At 41.3% G+C, this 22,712-nt stretch overlaps 1 protein-coding gene across 1 annotated transcript in view; it reads left to right on the top strand.

Moving 5' to 3' along the window:
• The first annotated feature begins 38 nt into the window (after positions 1–38).
• The window catches only part of LOC129816479 (uncharacterized), a 41,254-nt gene continuing 18,580 nt past the window's right edge, over positions 39–22,712 (top strand). Inside the window, exons 1-2 of the mRNA XM_055871019.1 lie at positions 39–3,220; positions 4,071–4,172. Coding sequence (XP_055726994.1) covers positions 311–3,220; positions 4,071–4,172 — 3,012 coding nt within the window. The 5' untranslated portion in view covers positions 39–310. The remainder of the gene's footprint in view (positions 3,221–4,070; positions 4,173–22,712) is intronic.

Raw genomic sequence — 22,712 nt, 5'->3', positions numbered from 1 at the left:
GTGTGCTAGGCTCAGTGTGGTTGTGACCTCCTGTCATGCCAACATGAACACTGTGGCTGCTGTCTCAGGCGGGCTGTGGACTCAGTGAAGACCCCCAGCATTGCAAGCCACTAGTACCAAAAAGAGCTGTCTGTGACCTGCCAGCCCTCTGGACTCTGTCACCTCCCTTGAGAAAACAACTCTCTCTCTTTATGCTTGGAAGAGGTTTAAAACCTCTGAACACTACAAACCTATTGGAGAAGGTCAGCTCCCTGTGTACCTAAAGAAGCACTCTGGTCAAAGCAAAGCTTTTGACACATCTGCCAAAAGCATGCCTGCTGAACACTGTGAGGTGTCAGAACTAATTGAAGCCATGGATTCAAGCGAGCCTTCTGAGCAATCTGCTGAACCCTGCATCATTGTGGACGAAAGAAAAAACTCTTTGGACTATACTGAACCCCAAAAGGTCAATGGACAAATGGATCCCTCTGTGCACAGTGCCGATCATTTCAACATGAATGTAGAACATGCAGAGGAGAGTAAACCTTCTTTGCATTACAATAGGCATTCTGAGGGCTTTGACCAATGGATCAACAAGCCCTGTGAGGACTATCCAGCTCTTCACAAGCACACTAATCAGTGTAAGTCTTCCGAGTTAAGTAAATCATTTGAAGAATGTACTCAACATTGTGAGGGCTTTGAGTTCAGCAAGTCCTCTGAACACTGTGCTAATGACTGTCTAGGCAACACTGTATTTAGGCAACACTGCGAAAATTGCACAGGACACTTTCAGTCATCGGAACAATGCAAGCCTTCTGATCAACACCGTATGTCCTTTGAGCCAAGCGAACCTGCTGAGAGCTCTGAGTTTTTTGAGCAATGTAAGATATATGACTTCATACCTGACATCTCTGAATCCACTAAATCAATCAGATCATTTGAGCACTGCACTGGTATTTGTGAGTATTCAGAAAAATGCAATCATATTGAACATCCAACAGAATATAATGAGACTACAATGTCATATAATGATGATTTAAAGCCCGCTGAGCCTATAGTTCAACAAATTGAAATCTGTGGGCTTTTTGACTCTGAGTTTTGCACAACATTAGAACCTATACATTCTTCAGATTTGAACATGCCTTCTCAACGCTATGCTGAACAAGTTGATCCCAATGAAAGTAGACATGTCTCTAAAGTTTGTGAACCTACTGAGCAAACTTTGTTTGCTGAACAATGCAGTAATCAATCTGCTGAATATGATATACCCTCTGGGTACTGTGAACTGCAAAACAATCTCTATGAGCAAAGTGAGACAAGTGTACAGTGTGAACTGACTGAGCGATGTAATTCTTGTGAGAGCTATCCCGGTCAACCTCAAAGCATAAATAACAAATACTATGAGCCTAGCAACGCATTATATTCTGAGGATGACAAGTCCTCTGAGTGCTCATCCATTGGAACAAGGTATTTAGAATTTTGCATCGATGACAGTATAAATTCAGACCTATCGACTGATTCAGCTGAATCCTATGCAGCCTTAGAGGAAGAAGGAGCACCAGACAAATCCAGTGATGATAATGCTAAATTCTGTTCAGAGATATGGGAATCGTTTGACAATGGTCCAGATGTGGTAGAATGTGAGGAAAGCAAAGCTGATGAAGAAAAACCTCACATGGATGCAGTCGTCGTCGAGGAATTCTTTGACTTATTCGATAAAGAGGATACTTATACCTTTTCTCAAAGGCGACCTTATACCTCCTGTTTTGAAGGGGGAGGGGTTCATGAGCAGATGATTGAACAACTTAAACCTCAAGTGCCCGTTATGAATGAGGAAGAAACACATATGCCCTGTGTCCAAAAAAGGCTTGAATCACTTGCTTTAGATGAGAAAATCAATGAGAACAAAGCTTTCAGTCAAGAAGAAGTTGATCAATCTTATGATACTTGTGCTGAGGACAGACCATTTCATGTTAACTGTGCTGATGATGAGGCATCAGCCTCTGGATCTTTTGCAGAGGAGGAAAGATGTGAATCTTGTTTTGAAGAAGCCTCAGCTAATGAAGTTGACGTTTATGAAGCTTTTGTAGCAGAAGACAATGCTATTAAGGCTGAGGCCCACACGCCCTTTGTTGAGGAAGATTGCATTGCTGAAGATAAAGCTGGTGAGGTTCAGGCCAATGGACCCTTAGTTGATGAGGACAACATGTACGAACACAGTACAGAGGACGCTTCTCATGGATCCTCTGCTGACGTGTCTTTTGTTGAAGATGATGAAACATATGAGGGCCAAAATGATCAGACTTATGAACCATGCTTTGAAAAAGAGAAATCTTTTGATGAAGAAGACCAGAAAATACACATTGCAGAAGATGAATTATACAAGCCATATGCTAGAGACAAAGCTTATAGATCATATGAACTGTGTGATGAAGATTGCATCGCATATGGCTGTGAACATACACCATTTTCCATGGAAGGGGAAGCGTATGCACTCTGCACTGAGGAGAAAGCCTGTGAACCAAGTGATGAAGAGCACCATGAATATGAAAGCAAAGCCAATCAATCTAATGTTAATCAAGAAGCTAATGGATTCTGTGATGAAGAAGACTCTGATAATACTTTTAATGAAGGAATTGATGACAGCACTCCTGAGACATATTTTAAAGATGGAGTGTGCACTGAGGAGGGAGAGCATGATGCGCCATGTGCTGAGGAGAGTGAATGTCCTAACTCACTTGAGGTTATAACCAAAGACACTGTATTATGCACTGAAGGAAGCAAACCAGCTATGCCTGATGGTATTGAATTCAATGGAGATCAAACTGATTCCTCTACAACCTCTTCAGAAGAGATAGATGAGCAAAACAAGTCATCTAAATTGTGTGAGGATCTGAACACACCATATCTGTCTGAGAGCTGGGAGGAAAACAATGTTGTCTCAGAGTACCTCCAACCCCCAGAGTCAGAGGACCTTTCAGAGCAGGTGTCTGAAAAAACAAGCCCCCCTTTCGATGGTGCTGAACATAGTAAAAACTCCATGGTCAGCGAGCCACATGAGCATCACACCGAACAAACAGAGCCCGCTAAAAAAAGTGAGCTGGATGAGAAAACAGAGTTGCATGAATTTTTTAAGATTGTGGCCTCTGAACAACCAAGGGAAGAGTCTGAGGAGGAGCTGAGTGACGACGAGTCTGAGGAGCCCTGTGAATGCGAGTACTGCGTTCCGCCTAGAGACCAGGTATTTCAAGGTCTTTGCACATGTCTTTAAATCCATTTCGAATAGCATGCACCTAATTTGATTAGAGCTCTGCTTTCAAATTACAAATGATATATGAATGTTTCAGGTGTTGCTTCAAATTGAAATTTGACAGTGAAAAGAGTCAAATGTGTTTGTCAATGTATTTGGCCTGTTTTTTTTAATTTTACCAATCGACCATTCAGTTTTAGCTTTGGCTGTGTTGGCGTTGGATAAAATTTGTGGCAACACAACTGAAAAAGAGGAGGATATGGCTAAACATAAGGCTTTTATTGCTTGACACAGCAGGTGGTATTAATGTCAGCCTATAAAAGTTATGATATCCTGACCTGGTTATTTACTCTGCTGGGGCAAACAAATGTGGATTGCACAGTATTATAGGCTGCTTATTTGGTCATCACATTTCCTCTTGCTAGTATAGTCGGTTTCACAGTATTGCCTACTTGATGAGGGAAGGGTTAGCTCATAGTCAGCCCACAGACCCATGATAGTCCACAGTCACATTGACATTTACTTCTTCCATCAACAGAACACCAGCTGTTTGGAAATTGCTGTCTTATGCCCCCCTATGGACACATTCCTCTATAACTCATTTCTCTCAACCTCACAAGCAAACCTTTTATCAGTGTGTTTTCTCACTACAATTTCATGAGGTAATGGTATCACTTTAATCCATGACCCACATGCACACTTTTGAATGGTTTTTGCATCATGTCACAGTGTTGTCTTGATTTGCTTTAGAGCACAAACATTGCAAAATAATCTAATTGCATCTATGAATTTGATGTCATCATTTGGATCATTAACCTAACATTTACCTATTTGCTTTCAGGTCCCAGCAAAACCTTTGCTCCCTCAAATCAAGTCAAAAGACGCAGGGAAGATCTGTGTGGTGATTGATTTGGATGAAACATTAGTGCACAGTTCATTCAAGGTAAGCTGATGTGTGTGACCGGCTCTTTAAAAGGACAAATGCTAACGTACTAGAGTTGATTGTTTTTAACTCTCTCTTTTGTACTAATTAGTAAAGCAAAATGCAAATAATAATGTATTTGATCTAACAGCATTGTTTTTATTCTATGTCCATATCAATATTAATTTCTTCAAAAAGACTTCAAAAGAAAACTTACTTTTAGGAGATCCTATACTCAAGGGATCAGAAAACAAAATTCTTGCCAAATTCAAGCAAGTTCTTCAGGGTCAGATCACTACTCTTGTAATGGCCATGGTTAAATAATACATTTCACTTTCAAGGGACCGTTTACGCCTAGTATTGAAATTATAGTCCATATCAAACAATGTGTGATATGTCCCTTCGTGTTCACAACTTGCCTATACAAGTTCCATGAGTGTATCTACTGTGATCAGATTTATTTGGAATGTTAATTGTTGTTAATGAATGTTTAACAAGTTGTTAAAGGCATAGTTCGGGATTTCGGCAATGAAGCTCTTTATCTTAACTTCCCACTGGGCACACACTGGTTGAATCAACGTTGTTTCCACTTAATTTCAATGAAATGACGTTGAACCAACGTGAAATAGACATCGAATTGACGTCTGTGCCCAGTGGGTTGTGGATACTATTTTTATGTCTCTGCGTGCAGTTTGAAGAAAGTTGATAACTAGCATTAGCACAACTGCTAACTAGCAATAACTGTTCCTACAGACTTCCAGTCATTGCGCTAACGCTAGTTAGCATTGGCTCGCAAAACTACCTCTAACTTCCTTTGTACCGAACACAGAGACATAAAAATGGTATCCACGAGTTCATCTGACTCTGGGGAAGAAGATAAAGGGCTTCATTGCCACAATCCTGAACTCTCTCTTTTACGGTTGAGTGCACCATTAAAAATGTCAGGACTCCTTGTTGTATGGCTTCTAGCAAGTATTCTTATCTATGCTACTCGGTATATCCAGAACATACCGAGTAGCTGCGTAATGGGCATTATGTACTCTTGCCCACCACAGGTGGTCTTGGCAATCTAATCACAGTCTGTCCCAAAGGATGTTACCGGATAGGGCCACAGGTCTAAACTATCATGAAAGTGGCAGCATTTGATTGAAGGCGAGTCACAAGTTGTAGTGGTGCTGTTTTGAGTCACTTGTAGTTTTGGTTAGGGTGTATATAATTGGATTGATGTTCAGTTCTGTAATGTCTGCTTGTCCAAATAAGTTATGGAGGGGAACTTATAGTAAATTAAAGATTTTGATTATTTGAAATACATATTTTATTTCCTATTCTCTGAGAGACATATGCCCTATTCTAACTTAAGTTGGCTTGTTTTCTTTCATAATATGGCTGTTTTGATTTTAGAATAATGCTGTACATTTAGGTGATGTAAACCTACATTTTGATGCATGAAAACAATAAGTATTCAACTCGGTTCAAAGTAAGCTAGAACGGTCTGGTACGGAGTACCAGCAAAATAAATAGTGGGGTATGACATACTAGTAAAACATGAACCTATCACAATAATTAATAGATTCCTAGAAAGCGGTAGGATATTGAACTACTTATCTTTTCCGCATTTGAGTCACATGGAAAATTAGCGAATAGACGCTCCACAATGCGGTGTGGTTCTATGATAACACTAAAATGTTGCCATTGCAGAGATGAGTGGCCGAGATCAAGACGCTGTGGACAGCAGTGTACGCATCATTCGGGTTACAAGACATGTGTAGTCCTAATGAATGTGTAGTCCAAATGTCATTCATACCACGTTTTGGTGTTTTGTAAGTTATGTCTCTTCAAATTTCACTTTACTTGTTCATGTGACGTTAAAACTTGAAACATTTATCAAATGGCACTGTATGGACGCCGGAATTGAAGTAGCCTAATGGTGGGAATAGTAACTGAAGTCTGGACTCTGACTGTAGGCCTCACATGTAGCCTATGATAATATTAACTCCTGCAGAATTAAGTGTCCCTCGCAGTAAAATGATAGAACAAATGTAAATTTTGTCTCAGGAACAGGAGTGGAGAAGTATGAGAGAATGCGAATGCGTGCTTATTGACCTGTTGTGTAGCCTCAATGTGCAATTTCTTTGTGACATAAAAGCTGACAGTATTTCATTTTCAACCACATTAAATATGCATCCAAGATTAACTGAAATATTTTTAGAAACGTGTTGGATTGTTTTCACAGCTTTTAATTTCCATAAAACCAGTCAAACTGCTGTCATTTGGAAATATCCCCTGGTCCCTAAATGTACTCGCTCAATGAGAGAAGCAGAAATGATCGAAAAAACTTTACCGGTATCAACTAGGCTGCTGATGATGTAATTCCTGTCCTAGAACTGAAATTCTTGTTTATGTTCCACCTCAAAGACTGACTCGTGGGAATGTGGTGGTGATTTCCACGTGTTTCAGAGAAAGAACAACAATTAGGCCACTGACTGACAGCTGTCAGTGTAACTAGCTAGCATGCTTACCTTAGCCAGCTACTGAAGGTTATGTGAGGACATTTCAGTTAAGATAATTAGGTGTTAGGTGAAAATAATGATTTACGAAAAAGACTATCAGCCTACCTGTCAAGAGATGAGTCTCAGCTAAACTGTGCTTATACGAGCTGTTGACATGTTGAGGGTTGACGTTTGTCTGACTCTTGTCGTTTGATAATTCCAGTGAAACCATGTTGGATTCCAGACGTCATTAATATTGGACATGCACACAAACCTGATCAAATAGTTATATTCTTTGTTCTCTCTATTCATTTCAGAAAGTATTCATACCCCTTGACTTATTCCACATCTTTGTGGTGATTGGGTGTATTGATACACCACCCAAAGTGGAATTACTAACTTTACCATGCTAAAAGGTATATTCACTGTGTGCTTTTAGAATTGTTTTCCCATCTACTGTCACAATCGTCAAAATAACATTCGGACCAAAGCGCAGCATGATATGGGTTCCACATCTTTTTATTCGTGAAACGCACAAAACAATTTTAAAAAGCAAACGATACGTGAAACTATGGAGTGCTCACAGGCAACTACACATAAACAAGATCCCGTCGCCGGAAGCCTGGTGCGTGGAGCCGGCACAGGGGGCACCGGACTGGTGACACGCACTTCAGGGCGAGTGTGAGGAGCAGGCACAGGACGTACCGGACTGGGAAGGCGCACTGGAGGTCTAGTGCATGGAGCCGGCACAGGTGGCACCGGACTGGTGACACGCACTTCGGGGCGAGTGCGAGGAGCAGGCACAGGACGTACCCGACTGGGAACACGCACTTCAGGGCAAGTGCGAGGAGGAGACACAGGACGTACCGGACTGGGATGGCGCACAGGAGGCCTAGTGCGTGGAGCGGGCACAGGACATACTTTTACTCCTCAGGACGAGTACGGAAAGCTGACTCAGGTGGCATCAAACTGATGACACACTCCTTAGGAAGAATGTCGTGCATCATACACCAACACAACAACTCTCTCATTTCTCTCTCCTCCAATTTCTCCATCAACTCACTGACGGTCTCTGACACTCTCCGTTCACTCTCCTCCAATTTCTCCATCTTCTCCCAGATTGGCTCTGTTCACCCCTCGGCTCCGCCGACCCCCCCGTGTGCCCCCCCATTTTTTTTTAATGGGGCTGTTCTTTGGGCTTTCGTTGTGGCCGCGAAACCCCGGCGTCGTCGCTGTCTTCCCTTCTATCCTTGCGTCTGCTTCCAAGGAAGGCTTTCGTGTCCTCCCATTATTTCCTCCCAAGTCCAGGATACCTTCTCCTCCTTGATTTCCTCCCAACCCCAGGATACCCTCTCCTCCTGGGCACGCTGCTTGGTCCTCGTGTGGTGGGATCTTCTGTCACGATCGTCGAAATAACATTCGGACCAAGGCGCAGCATGATATGGGTTCCACATCTTTTTATTCGTGAAACGCACAAAACAATTTAAAAAAAGCAAACGATACGTGAAGTTATGGGGTGCTCACAGGCAACTACACATAAACAAGATCCCACAAAACACAGTGAGGAAATGGCAGCCTAAATATGATCCCCAATCAGAGACAACGATAAACAGCTTTCTCTGATTGGGAACCATACCAGGCCAACATAGAAATAAAACAATCTAGATTATCCGCCCTAGTCACACCCCGACCTAACCAAAATAGAGAATAAAAAAAGTCTCTCTATGATCAGGGCGTGACATCAACCAATTGGTGCCCTTCTTTGCGAGGCATTGGTAAACCTTTCTGGTCTTTGTTGTTGAATCTGTGTTTGAAATTCACTGCTCGACTGAGGCACCTTACAGATAATTATATGTGTGGGTTACAGAGATGAGGTCGTTATTCAAAAATCATGTGAAAACATTATAATTGCCCACAGAGTCCATGTTAAGCACATTTTTAATCTTTAACATTTTTAGGCTTGTATACAAGGGGTTTGTATACTTATTGACTCAATACATTACAGATTTTAATTAATTTGTAAAAATGTCTTAAAACATAATTCCACTTTGACATTATTGTGGGGACACTTTGACATTATTATTGGGGTATTGATCTTTGGGTGACGTGGGGAGCGAGGTTCTAAAATGCAAAATTCATAAAATGGTCGTCTTTGTTTTATGTAGACTAGCTACAAAATTATTGAAATTTGACAAATTAAAAAAGGGGAGGTGCAAAAACAGTTTGCACCCCCTATTTTAATTTGCTACATGGCAAGGCGGCCAAGTATAAGGTCGTCACTAGTTAACACAGCCACAAAGTCTTAAACCCATTTTATTTCTACATTTTTCTATTCCTGAAATTATCAACGTAACCTTAATCTCACTGCTAACCTTAACATTAGACGATAAAGCCAATTTTTGTTTTCATGAATTTGTATGATATAGCCAATTTGAACTTTGGTTTCAGCTAGATAAAACAGCTACAAACTGCAGGCTACAGAGAAAAGCTGTTTGCCTCTCAGATGACTTGTGAATAGAAAGAACTTTGCAGCAAGTGGTTCTGAATAATAAACATTGCCATTTTGGTGGGTGGTAACAATGAAATTAAAATGTAAAATGTAAAACCCAACCTGAAACAAAATGTACAGTAGGCTGAAAATGTCAACTCATAGGAAATGACACGTAAGAGTCACGGAAACATCTGAAGTCACACATTTGGATTTGGATTTGGCAATATATCATACTTTGACTAAAATAATGCCTTATTGACTTACATTGTTGTGCAACATCATGGGTAAGCTCTGGCCAGAGGCGGTCCTGACCTAAGCAAAATTCCATGTAAACCATTTTCCATTGCCACACAGTCACACCTGACACTCCAGTGCTCCCACTACAATCCTCCCTCCAGTTTGCTCCATCTGTCGGTCTAAGAATAAGTAGACCTATACAGAACAGAATGAGGTGTAAAAACAAACAATATTTATTGAATAGAATATTTGCGATAGAATCTTTTAAGATAAGTGAATATTAACATAAATAAGAAATTGTAGAAAATAATACAATATAACACTGAGCTTTGGCTCTGCTGCCTGGTAATTAGTCCAGTCCTCACAATATTATACATTTTAGCTTTGTCTATACAATGTAAACATAAGCATATAAGCTATGGCTGCAGCTATATGTCTTAAAATAGTCAAATACAACCTATACAGCTGTGTGATTAGCTTTGGCTATACAATGTAAACATAAGCATATAAGCTATGGCTGCAGCTATATGTCTTAAAATAGTAAAATAAAACCTATACAGCTGTGTGATTAGCTTTGGTTCCCTCTACAGCCTGGGCATTTTCAGCATCAGCATGGCCAACATTCTATCTGGACGGTCTGGAAGAAATTGAGAAAGTATGTCACAGTTAAGCAGTCATTTACACAAATTCGCTACTGCCACACAATGTTAAATGTTACTAAGTGTGTAAACATTTTAATGTTTGAATTAAAATCTTACCATCAAAATATTCCTCTTCTACACTTTCTTGATGGCATAATCATCAATGATATCATCATAGGACGTGTTTTCCCACGTCATGATTTATGCTCATGTAAAGAGCCCATCCAACTACCCCCAACCCATACTGTATTTATTTATTTATCTTGCTCCTTTGCACCCCGGTATCTCTACTTGCACATTCATCTTCTGCACATTCTACCATTCCAGTGTTTAATTGCTATATTGTAATTACTTAGCCACCATGGCCGATTTATTGCCTTACCTACCTTATCCTACCTCATTTGCACATGCTGTATATAAACGTTTTCTACTGTATTATTGATTGTATGTTGTTGTATGTGTCGAACTGCTTTGCTTTATCTTGGCCAGGTCGCAGGTGCAAATGAGAACTTTTTCTCAACTAGCCTACCGGGTTAAATAAAGGTGAAATAAAAATAAACACAAATTTAAATGATGGCCAGATCACTCACACGTTCCTGTGACATGGAAGACTTCAGGTAGCTTTTGATGAGCTTTCATTTTGAAAAGCTCCTTTCTGCCGATACTACTGTTACTGGTAGAGTGACTGCAATTCTTAGGGCTATCCAAAAGGGTAGGATAGAGTTCCTCCAGGTTTTTCTCACAGAGAAAGGAAAGCAGCTCAAAGGCAGTCATCTTATCTGATGGCAGATCAGGTCAATTCTGAATCTCGTGTGCCAGATCCATTCCACTGATGTCACAGTCATCTCTGAAGGTTAGGGTGTTTTCAACTTCCATGCAGTGAGCCTTTAAATATTCACTGGACATCTGAGAGGCAGTGCTGAAGTTCAGCAGCACTCCATATTTGGTTTTCACCTTGTTGAGTGTTTCAAATCTCTCATCCATGGATGTCACAGCAGAGTCGACCACAATGTTGAAGAAGTTGACTTCAAGGTTTTTCAGTGCATCAGTCACTGGTTCATCAGGAGCCTCATAGCTTATGTGCCTCTTGCTGTTTTTCAGTTTCTTCTCTTTCAGAACAGCCTTCACATTAATTTCTTCACAAATGCTTTTGGCTGTAGTCTGGGCCTCAGAGCATCCAGTTTCCTGGTATGTAGTGAGGGAGGCCTTTGCATTTGAGATTAAATTCACTGCGGTATCCAACTGCAATGAGGCGGATTGGAGGAGCTTCCTTGTTTGTCATTGTCAGTATCTCACACCATACAGCACAGCAAATCAAGAAGCGGTAGGACCCAACTTCCTCTGCAAATGCTTGTGCCTCCACTTTGGCCACAGGATCGTTGATCGTCTGTCTGGCTTCCAATAACGTCTCCTGAACCTCGGAAGCCTGATACCTGATTGCATGAACACTTTGGAGCCTACTCTCCCATCTTGTGTCACTCCATGACTTCACGGTTATGTTCACATGTTTCTTCAAAACACTCCATCTTTGTGTGCCAGCTGAAAAGAAGGTGAAGAGGTTTTGCACATGCCCAAAAAACACAACTGCATCTTTTGAAGATTTGGCAGCATCTGCAATGACAAGCAACCAACCTTTTCTGAGTTAAGATCACTTTCGCAGTCAAAAAGCAAGCTGAGATCTACTGCTCAGATTCTTTTTTTTACATTAACCTGACACAAACAGTTTTGTAGGAATGACGTTTGGGCAGTTGGCCTAATACATTATCACAGTATATTTGCTATGTGATTGGCCTGCCAATATTGTTAATCAGACCATATTATATTTCAAAACTTGAGGTTTGATAACAAAATAGATCAGTTGGTCTAGCACTTGTGAGGCACTGTGGAGCATGAATTTAAATAATTAGCTTTTTTTATTTTACTGGCCTGATGGTATCTTCATCTGATGGTCAACAAGGTCAAATCACGACGTCAGTGATCTTCAAGTCGAAAAGTCGGCGCTCTAAAAAGATGCCTGAGTTTCCGACTTGGAATTCCGACTTGGATGACCATTCAAAAGATTTTTCCCAACCCCCTCTCACGGTCCCTGCTCTCTCCTTCCTTTCCTCCGGTGAGACTAACCAGAGAGAGGGGACACGTCTTCCACCTAACGGCGAAAGTCGAGTCGCACCGCATCTGCCTCATGCACAAATGCACAAATGTATGACCAGAGAAAGTTACATATTCCTTAATATTAAAATCAACACGACGAACTGCTAATTATAACAAAACGCAGGGCTATCGATACTTGGCTACTCATTCATTGCAGCTGAGCCCAAGCGGAAGTAAGGAGAAGCGCATTTTGTAATAGTGTTGAATGAAAACAGTGACAGTGCTGAACATAAACTTAAACATGAACTCACTCATAAAAACAGCAGCTCTTTGTTTCTGTATGTTAAGTTGGATTAAGGAATAAAGACAGACACCAATGTTAAGTTCAATAGCCTTGTTAAGCATTGTACAAATCCCTACGCCTGGAGTCTGGGGAACAGTCCAACTAGTCGATTACCTATCAACTAGACTCCGTAACACTCTTTGCTGTATTCGTTGACTGTCTCTCTGTGGTCATGGTTTTTTAAAAGTTATTAAGTCTTACGTAGGTTAGTAGCCTATTAAACTTGGCTGTAGCCAGGGCCATGGAAGCTCTGTAGTCACGGTGATTTGAGCTATCCGATTGGGCAGCACAGTAGGTGCACTCAATTTAGTCACAGATTTGCCGGTCCGCCAGGTAGGCAGAGTTTGTCTTATGGGAACACTTTGCTTACCCGGTGCGCAGGACTTTTGAATCAAGTGCACCTACTGGCAACAGCTCAACACGATTTTTTAAAATGTGCGCAAGCCTTTATCGTTTGTTGGCTTTTATACATAAATATTTTGTGATCGACTAGGAATGCCTTGAAGATCAACCAGACGATAGCTATCGACCGGTTGGCGACCACTGGTTTAGAGTATGTGCTCCACATGGGACGAATACGGCTCTGAGATTTCTTTTGAGCTGTCTGGCTTGTATTCCTTGGTGCTTGCCCTTCATGTTGGCACCATTATCATAAGCTTGCCCTCTGTAATCTTCAAATGGACTCTTCAGCTCGTTCAGCTTATGTAAAATGACAGTGGACAGATTCAACCCTGTTGTAACCTCAACATTCACAAAGCCAAGGAAGTGCTTATTGAGCTCTGGTTTTCCTTTTAAAGCCATGCTTCTCAGAATAATGGACATTTGCTCCTAGTGACTAATGTCAGGTGTACAGTCCAAGATAAATGGAGAAGTACTTTGAGTCTCCCACTTGAGTTGCTATTGCTTCCAGAATTGTGTCACTCATTCTGTGTGCACTTCCCAAGGATATGAGCATGTGTCTCTCATCTTTCATTTTGCTGAGATGATTTTCCATAACGGGGTCAAATTTGGCCAGCAATTCAAGCTCTTTTAGGATGTTTCCATTATCTGGTTGGAAGAGTTTGTCTGATGAACCCCTGAATGCTCGGTTTCTTTCAGCCAGAGACTGAGTGATACTTATTAAACGTGTAAGGACATCCCGCCATCTTTCTTTCAGCCAGAGACTGAGTGATACTTATTAAACGTGTAAGGACATCCCGCCATCTCTTTCTTTCAGCCTCCAAAATTGTCATTTTTATCTGGTCAAGAGTCTGTCCCCGACTTTGGCGCAGATCAAGTTCTCTCCACTTAATCATATTGTTTGTGTGTTCAGGACTACCCTCATGGTGTTTCAGAATGGCGTTGATGTTTGACCAGTCATTCATGCCTTCCTTTATTATTTTGTAGTCTTTTGTAGAAAAGAGCTTACAGCAAAAACAAACACAGCTATTTATACTATGGCTTGGCTGAATACTTGATGGTTATTATTTACTGAGATATGTGCATCCATATTGCCCAGCATGCCCAGCTAATCAACATGTTAAATTCAATATCACGCCCAAATATTGTCTGGACTGGTCCCCACAGAGGTTGCTGCTGGAAAGCGTGACATTTATTTCAGACACACGCATATGAACGTATGTTCACGACACGGTTATCTTTTCCCGAGCTGCAGTTTATAAACACCGTTGCCCGTTGGTGTTTATCAAACGTAATAGTTGTATTTCACTCTCACTTTTGTCAGGCACAGTCAAAAAACACAGCCCTGGAAGCGGCTGGCAAGCAAGCAAGACACAGACAGACCAAGAGATGCACTGCCCAGCTAGGTTAGCAAGACAGACACACTAGAGCTAGCACATCAACTTAACATTACAGTTATTTGCTGACAACAAACTTGGCGAGGAGAGAACACAAGTTTACCTGATTGCTGTTCCGCAATTCACTCTCGTGGTTTTTAAAAATATATATATATTTTCGTGACACGAGGGGGAGGCAGGCCCTTGCGTAATTTGCGGGGCCATACGCAACTTGCGTAGTGAGCGTATAGGGCCGCCCGGTTCTGGCCATCTTCTTTCAGCTCGAAAAGGAAGATTTCTACTGGTGTAAATATCCCACACACCCTGTCATTCCGCCATTCCTGAGTAATTTGCGCAGGTAGCCTACATGAGCCTTTTGAAGTTTGACAATCAGATGAAAACATCATGACTGGTTGTATTTATGCCACATTAAAAAGTAGGCTAATACATGTTAAAAGCTAAACAAGACATGTTTACTGTTAAGGCCGATAGAGATCCTATTAAATTAATATGGATTCTATATGTAATTCCATAATTTTTTTTGGGCAAGTGCACGCATAGGAGGTCCCTGTACCCGGGAATAAATTAAATCTATTTTCACTCCTGATTCAACTAGAATAGTGAAACAAGGTTGGAAAACTTAAATAATCTTCAATGACATTTATTTAAAATGTCTCTGAATTAGTATTTTGATATATCAATATGATGTTTCAATATGAGGTATATATGACCTCATTGATTTACTGTGCTCTACAGTAAGCAAAGGCAGTGCACTTTACCCAGGCAGCCTTGTGAGATAAGCATTTTATTTACGAGGGACTTCAGTTTGGCATCAACCCTGTGCTCACTGACCTGAATGTCGGATGGCTACGGTCATGCTAGTGGTGTGGAGTAAGAAAGGGAACATTAAAAACGGGATATTATGAATCACTGGCATCTCTTAAATAGGCTTGAAATAATTTTGCTATTTATGCATGTGAACCAATGAGCATGAGGTAGCTAGTGATGTGAACAAGTCTGGTGTCCCGGTAGAACTTTCATAGAGCAAAAGCAAGTGTCTCTCAAAATTAGCTCGCATCAAATTCTGACTTGGTGTCAGATGTGGCATGGAGTCGATACACATTTTCAATTAGCTACTCTTGTTGTCAAAGAAAACATTGAAAACATTCCAAATTGTGCATTTTAAAAAGACATGCAGATAACTGCTAAGTATGTATGTAGTGAAAAAGGGGCATATCCAGCCATATAGTTTGCTATCAGGTATCAAGGTAAGACCCAGATGCAGACACATCAAATTGACAATGGTTTAATATTTCAACAGCGGCGTGCAATAGACAGTTCAAGGCAGGCAGGGGTCAGTAAACCAGAGGTGGGGCAAAGGTAAAGGTCGACAGGCAGCTACAGGGGCAGGCAGAGTGGTCAGGCAGGCGGGCTCAGAGTCAGGACAGGCAAGGGTCAAAATCAGGAGGGCGAGAGAAAGAGAAACTGAGAAAAGCAGGCGCTGATAACAAATACGCTGGGGTACTTGACAAACAAGCGAACTTGCAACAGACAAACAGAGAACACAGGTATAAATGCACAGGGGATAATGGGGAAGATGGGCGACACCTGGAGGGGGTGGAGGCAATCACAAGGACAGGTGAAACAGATCAGGGTGTGACAGTTTGCCAGACTCTACACTTTATTACTTCATAGATTCTGAATTTAGGTGTCCTACATAGCACATACTCGTGAATTACCTAACATTTGAGAGATGTATTTTAGGGACAAGGCGCATCTAAATAAATCCAACATTTATGGGTGTTGTGAGATACAGTATATTTCAGTAACTCAAATTTAAACATGATAGTGCACCTTTATTTTTACTTGACAGTTTTACACGCTTGTAAAGTGCATATTTAAAGACTTAATTCAAACATCTCTTTCTTACTTAAAAGCTGCAATATGTAACTTTTTGGGCGGCCTGACGAAATTCACATAGAACTGGAAGTTATAGATCTGTCATTGAAAGCAAGTCTAAGAAGCGGTAGATATGTTATATTAGCTCTATTTTATGCTTCCTGTTCTACTTGCTTTTTGCGTATTTTTACATTCAGTTTTGTACACCAGCTTCAAACAGCTGAAAATACAATATTTGGGGTTATTTAACACTAGAACCGCCTTGCCTATCAGCCTTTAAGTACCCGCTAGAGAACATTGCCAGGCGTTCACTTTAGCATATGCATCAGATGCATATCAACCCGCAAGGTGCAGCTCTTAATAAATAGTGCATAAACTCATGATTACACTATTGTTCTTGTAAATTCCATCAACCTCATCATTCAGTTAGGCCTCATTTAAATTTGATTGTGATGTAACTTGCACAATTATAGCCAATTTATCACGTTCCTGACCTGTTTTCTGTTGTTTTGTATGTGTGTGATGGTCAGGGCGTGAGTTTTGGGTGGGCAGTCTATGTTTTCTGTTTCTATGTTGGTTTTGGGTTGCCTGGTATGGCTCTTAATTAGAGGCAGGTGTTTTGCGTTTTCCTCTAATTGAGAGTCATATTAAGGTAGGGTGTTCTCACTGTTTGTTTGTGGGTGATTGTCGTCCGTGTCTGTGTCTGCACCACACGGGACTGTAGCGTTTGTTCGTTCGGTTTGTCATAGTCTGTACCTGTTCCTACGTGCTTCGTGTTTTATGTAAGTACTCATGGTTTAGGTCAGTATACATTCGTTTTTTGTTATTTTTGTAATCCTTCCCAGTGTTTGTTTTCGTGTTTCGTTGTTTACCTTAATAAATTCATTATGTATTCACAACCCGCTGCATGTTGGTCGAATCACTACTCCTCCTCTTCGTATGAAGAGGAGGAGGAACATCGTTACACAATTCCATCCATTTGTTATTCATTCAGTGGGCTGCCATTGTTTGCTTCGCTGGATAGAGTCAAGGATATGTTTCGTCATTCTAAAGGCCTACTGCAACATGTAGCATGTTCTGGTTTCCTTGACAATAAATGTGATTAGTAATAGAGTTATTGTAAATAAAACAGTCCCATAACAGCTTATTTTTACAAAGAAAAAATGTTAATGAGAATGAGAATATCAACCCCCAAGAGGCGCAATCAAGTTATTTAATGCTGATAAAAAGGCATAACACAAACTCATCATTACACTATCGTCTTTCTAAATTAAATCCAACTCTTCACCCTCCTTATCATTCTGTTAAGCCTAATTTAAATCGAATTTTGAAGTAAGGTGCGCAATTATCATCCATTCATACATTTGTCATTCATTCAGTGAGAAGAGAGAGACGTATTAGCGCCTGGCTGAGTACCAATGTCCTACAATACATTGTATTGGCGGGTTAAGTTAAGAATAGGTTTGAAAAAGGCTCTAAATACTTCTGATTTCAAAATTCTGACATATGAGCAGTGTAAAATACAAACATTCAGGAAAAGTCACATAGCTTTTTTTGGTCCGAATTTTGTAAAATTTACAAAATCAAACGTCAGTGGCGGCCTATGACGGTTCTAGTGTTATTTCACAGTGGTTTAGATGGTACAATGATTCTCTACACTCTGAGTACTGGTTTTACAGTGCCTTGCGAAGGTATTCATCAGCCTTGGAGTTTTTCCTATTTTGTTGCATTACAACCTCTAATTTAAATGGATTTTTATTTGGATTTCATGTAATGGACATACACAAAATAGTCCAAATTGGTGAAGTGAAATGAAAGAAAATAACTTGTTTCAAAAAATAAAAACGGAAAAGTTGTGCGTGCATATGTATTCACCACCCTTGCTATGAAGCCCCTAAATTAGATCTGGTGCAACCAATTACCTTCAGAAGTCACATAATTTGTTAAATAAAGTCCACCTGTGTGCATTCTAAGTATCACAGGATCTATTAAATGATCTCAGTATATATATACACCAGTTCTGAAAGGACACAGAGTCTGCAACACCACTAAGCAAGGGGCATCCACCAAGCAAGCGGCACCAAGGAGATCTCCCCACAGGTCAGGGACAAAGTTGTGGAGAAGTACAGATCAGGGTTGGGTTATAAAAAAAGATCTGAAACTTTGAATATGCCACGGAGCACCATTAAATCCATTATGAAACAACAAACCTGCCTAGAGAGGTCCGCCCACCAAAACTCACGGACCAGGCAAGGAGGGAATTATTCAGAGAAGCAACAAAGAGATCAAAGATAACCCTGAAGGAGCTGCAAAGCTCCACGGCGGAGATTGGAGTATCTGTCCATAGGACCACTTTAAGGCGTACACTCCACAGAGCTGGGCTTTACGGAAGAGTGTCCAGAAAAAAGCCATTGCTTAGATAAAAAAATAAGCAAACAAGTTTGGTGCTTGCCAAAAGGCATGTGGGAAACTCCAAAACATATGGAAGAAGGTACTCTGGTCAGATGAGCCAAAAATTGCGATTTTTGGCCATCAACGAAAATGCTATGTCTGGCGCAAACCCAACACCACCCATCACCCCGAGAACACCATCTCCACAGTGAAGCATGGTGGTGGCAGCATCATGCTGTGGGGGTGTTTTTCTTTGGCAGGGTCTGGGAAACTGGTCAGAATTGAAGGAATGATGGATGGTGCTAAATACAGGGAAATTCTTGAGAGAAACCTGTTTCAGTGTTCGAGATTTGAGTCTGGGACGGAGGTTCACCTTCCAGCAGGACAATGAACCTAAACATACTGCTAAAGCAACACTTGAGTGGTTTAAGGGGAAACATTTAAATGTCTTGTAATGGCCTAGTCAAAGCCCAGACCTCAATCCAATTGAGAATCTGTTTTATAAATAAAAACATTAACAAATATATGACATTTTCCGCTAACTAAATAATTTGGTTGTTATATCAATAACTTGTTTTATTCTAAGCCAATCAGATGTTTTATTATTAAGTTATTGACAGTTATGTGTAAGTTCCCAAGTTCAATTTCAAAGCTGCAAAAAAAACTGTTATGGTAACCCTTAGATACACATATTTTTCTGACAACTGTTGTACCTTTTCTGATAAGTGATCATACTTTATGTAAAATTAAGAGACTCATGTGCTGATATATGAACATGATAGCATATTTCATGAGCATTCATGACAATTTTTTGCCATTTCAAAATGTTTTTTTTTTCATGCTTGCAGTCACACAGTAACAACATACCTTGGCGAACTACAACAAGATAGTAGAATTCAGGCATTCACAGCTTACATTTTAAAATGCATTTGGTCTTATTTTACTGTTAAATTAACCTTGCGTTGATTTACACAGAAGCCATTTTTGTAAATTTGACATTTATCTCAGGTGGGCCTAAATGGTATAGTAGCAGAAAAAGCACTACCTCAATACAGAATGTAAAATTACAATAAAGCAATATTGTAGAAAAATTATCTCAATACTAACTTTGCATAATATTGTGATATATAGTGTATATTGATACACCAAATCATTGGTTTCCAAATATTTTATTAGTAGACTTTGCTATTCTGTTTTTTTCACCATGAATCACTGTTGTTCCAATTAAGCCCAGTATGCTCCTATTAAGCCCGGTTTGCATTGAAACACATGGGGATATGCTGATATCCGTGTGATGATATCTGTAATATTCAATGAACATGAGCATATGTATGTTTTTGTTCAGATTTAAGTTCATTAAAACACACATCTACAGTTATAATTGCGTCGGAGGAAACGGCTGCCATTTTACGGGGTTCCAACCAATTGTACTGTTTTATAGTTTTTTTTACGTTGTTTGTGATTTATTTTGTAAATAATGTTTCTGCCATTATCTCTCATGACTGAAAATAGCTTCTGGATATCAGAACAGCGATTACTCACCTCAAACTGGACAAAGATTTTTTATTTAATAACGAGTCGGACACAAATAATTTACTACAGATACTGAGATACGATAGATACGAGGCCCAAATCCCCATCATTTGCATGAAGAATAGACACCGATACAGGGAACGCAGGTCCGGGTGCATTGTGAGTATTCGTCGGCGAGTGGGTAACACGGCTCTACCATTCGTATTATTGGCCAACGTGCAATCATTGGAGAATAAACTGGATGACCTCTGTTCAAGACTCTCCTACCAACGGGACATTAAAACCTGTAAAAGCACTAAAAGCTGTTTCACTGAGTCGTGGCTGAACGATGACATGGATAATATACAGTTGGCTGGGTTTTCCGTGCATCGGCAAGACAGATCAGCTGCCTCTGGTAAGACAAGGTGTGACGTCTGTGTACATTTGTCGATAACAGTGCACGAAATCTAATATTAAGGAAGGCCATAAGCAAACAAGAAAATGCTCATCCAGGGGCAGCACTCCTAGTGGCCGTGGACTTTAACGCAGGCAAACTTAAATCCATTTGACCTCATTTCTACCAGCATGTTAAATGTGCAACCAGAGAGGGAAAAAACTCAAGACGTCCTTTACTCCACACACAGAGACCCGTACAAAGCTCTCCCTCGCCCTCTATTTGGCAAATCTGACTATAAATACATCCTGCTTATTCCTACCTACAACAAAAACTAAAGCAGGAAGTATCAGTGACTCGCTCAATACGGAAGTGGTCAGATGACACAGATGCTAATCTACTGGACTGTTTTGCTAGCACAGACTGGAATATGTTCCGAGACTCATCCGATGACATTGAGGAGTATACCACAACAGTCACCGCCTTCATCAATAAGGGCATCAATGACGTCTTCCCGAAAGTGACTACGTACATACCCCAACCAGAAGCCACGGATTACATGCAACATACGCACTGAGCTAAAGGGTAGAGCTGCCGCTTTCAAGGAGTGGGACTCTAACCCGGATGCTTATAAGAAATCCCGCTATGGACTCAGATGAACCATCAATCAGGAAAATGTGAATACAGGACTAAGATTGAATCCTACTACACCGGCTCTGACGCACGTTGGATGTGGCAGGGCTTGGAAACTATTACGGACTACAAAGGAAAGCTCAGCCACGAGCTGCCCAGTGACCGAGCCGACCAGACAAGCTAAATGACTTATATGCACACTTCAAGGCAAACAAAACTGAAGCATACTTGAGAGCACCAGCTGTTCTGGACGATTGTGTGATCACCGACTGTGTGATCACCGCTCGCCGTAGCCGATGTGAGTAAGACCTTTAAACAGGTCTACATTCACAAAGCCGCAGGGCTAGACAGATTACTAGGATGTGTACTCCGAGCGTGTGCTAACCAACTGGCAAGGGTCTTCACTGACATTTTAAACCTCTCCCTGACCGAGTATGTAATACCTACATGTTTCAAGCAGACCACCATAGTCCCTGTGCCCAGGAACACCAAGGTAACCTGCCTAAATGACTACCGACCCGTAGCACTCATGTCTGTAACCATGGTGCTTTGAAAGGCTGGTCATGGCTCACATCAACAGCATCAACAGCATCCTCCCAGAAACCTTAGACCCACTCCAATTTGCATACCGCCCCAACAGATCGACATATGACATATGGGAGAATGCTGTTCTTTGACTACAGCTCAGCGTTCAACACCATAGTGCCCTCAAAGCTCATCACTAAGCTAAGGACCTTAGGACTAAACACCCCCCTCTGCAACTGGATCCTGTTCTTCCTTACGGGACTTCCTGATGGACCGCCTCCAGTTGGTAATTGTAGGCAACACCACATCTGCCACGCTGATCCTCAACACTGGGGCCCCTCAGGGATGCGTGCTTAGTCCCCTCCTGTACTCCCTGTTCACCCATGACTGCGTGGCCAAACACGTCTCCAACAAGCGTGACTCATTACGTTTGCCAACGACACAACGGTGGTAGGCCTGATCACTAACAACGATTAGACAGCATATAGGGAGGACCTGGCAGTGTGGTGCCAGGACAACATCTTCTCCCTCAACGTGATCAAGACAAAGGAGTTGATCGTGGACTACAGGAAAAGGAGGGCCGAGCACACCCCCATTCTAATTGACGGGGCTGTAGTGGAGCAGGTTGAGAGTGTCCACCTCACCATTATGGTCCATCAACTATCATGGTTCAAACACGCCAAGACAGTTGTAAAGAGGGCACGACAATGCCAATTCTCCCCCAGGAGACTGAAAAGATTTTGCATGGGTCCTCAGATCCTCCAAAAGTTATACAGCTGCACCATCGAGATCATCCTGACTGGTTGTATCACCGCCTGCTATGGCAACTGCGCAGTCTCTGACCGCAAGGCGATACAGAAGGTAGTGTGTACGGCCCAGTATATCATGGGGCCAAGCTTCCTGCTATGCAGGACCTCTATACCAGGCGGTGTCAGAGGAAGGCCCTAAAAATTGCCCAATACTCCAGCCACCCTAGTCATAGACTGTTCTCTCTGCTACCGCACAGCAAGTGGTACCGGAGCACTACGTCTAGGTCCAAGAGGCTTCTTTACAGCTTCTCACGCCCAAGCCATAAGACTGCCGAACAGCTAATCAAATGGCTACCCGGACTATTTGTATTGGTATTTTTTTTACGCTGCT

The sequence above is a fragment of the Salvelinus fontinalis genome, chromosome 19 (genome assembly GCF_029448725.1).
Source record: "Salvelinus fontinalis isolate EN_2023a chromosome 19, ASM2944872v1, whole genome shotgun sequence".
Lineage (NCBI taxonomy): Eukaryota > Metazoa > Chordata > Actinopteri > Salmoniformes > Salmonidae > Salvelinus > Salvelinus fontinalis.
This window is presented reverse-complemented; position numbering and strand designations above follow the sequence as displayed.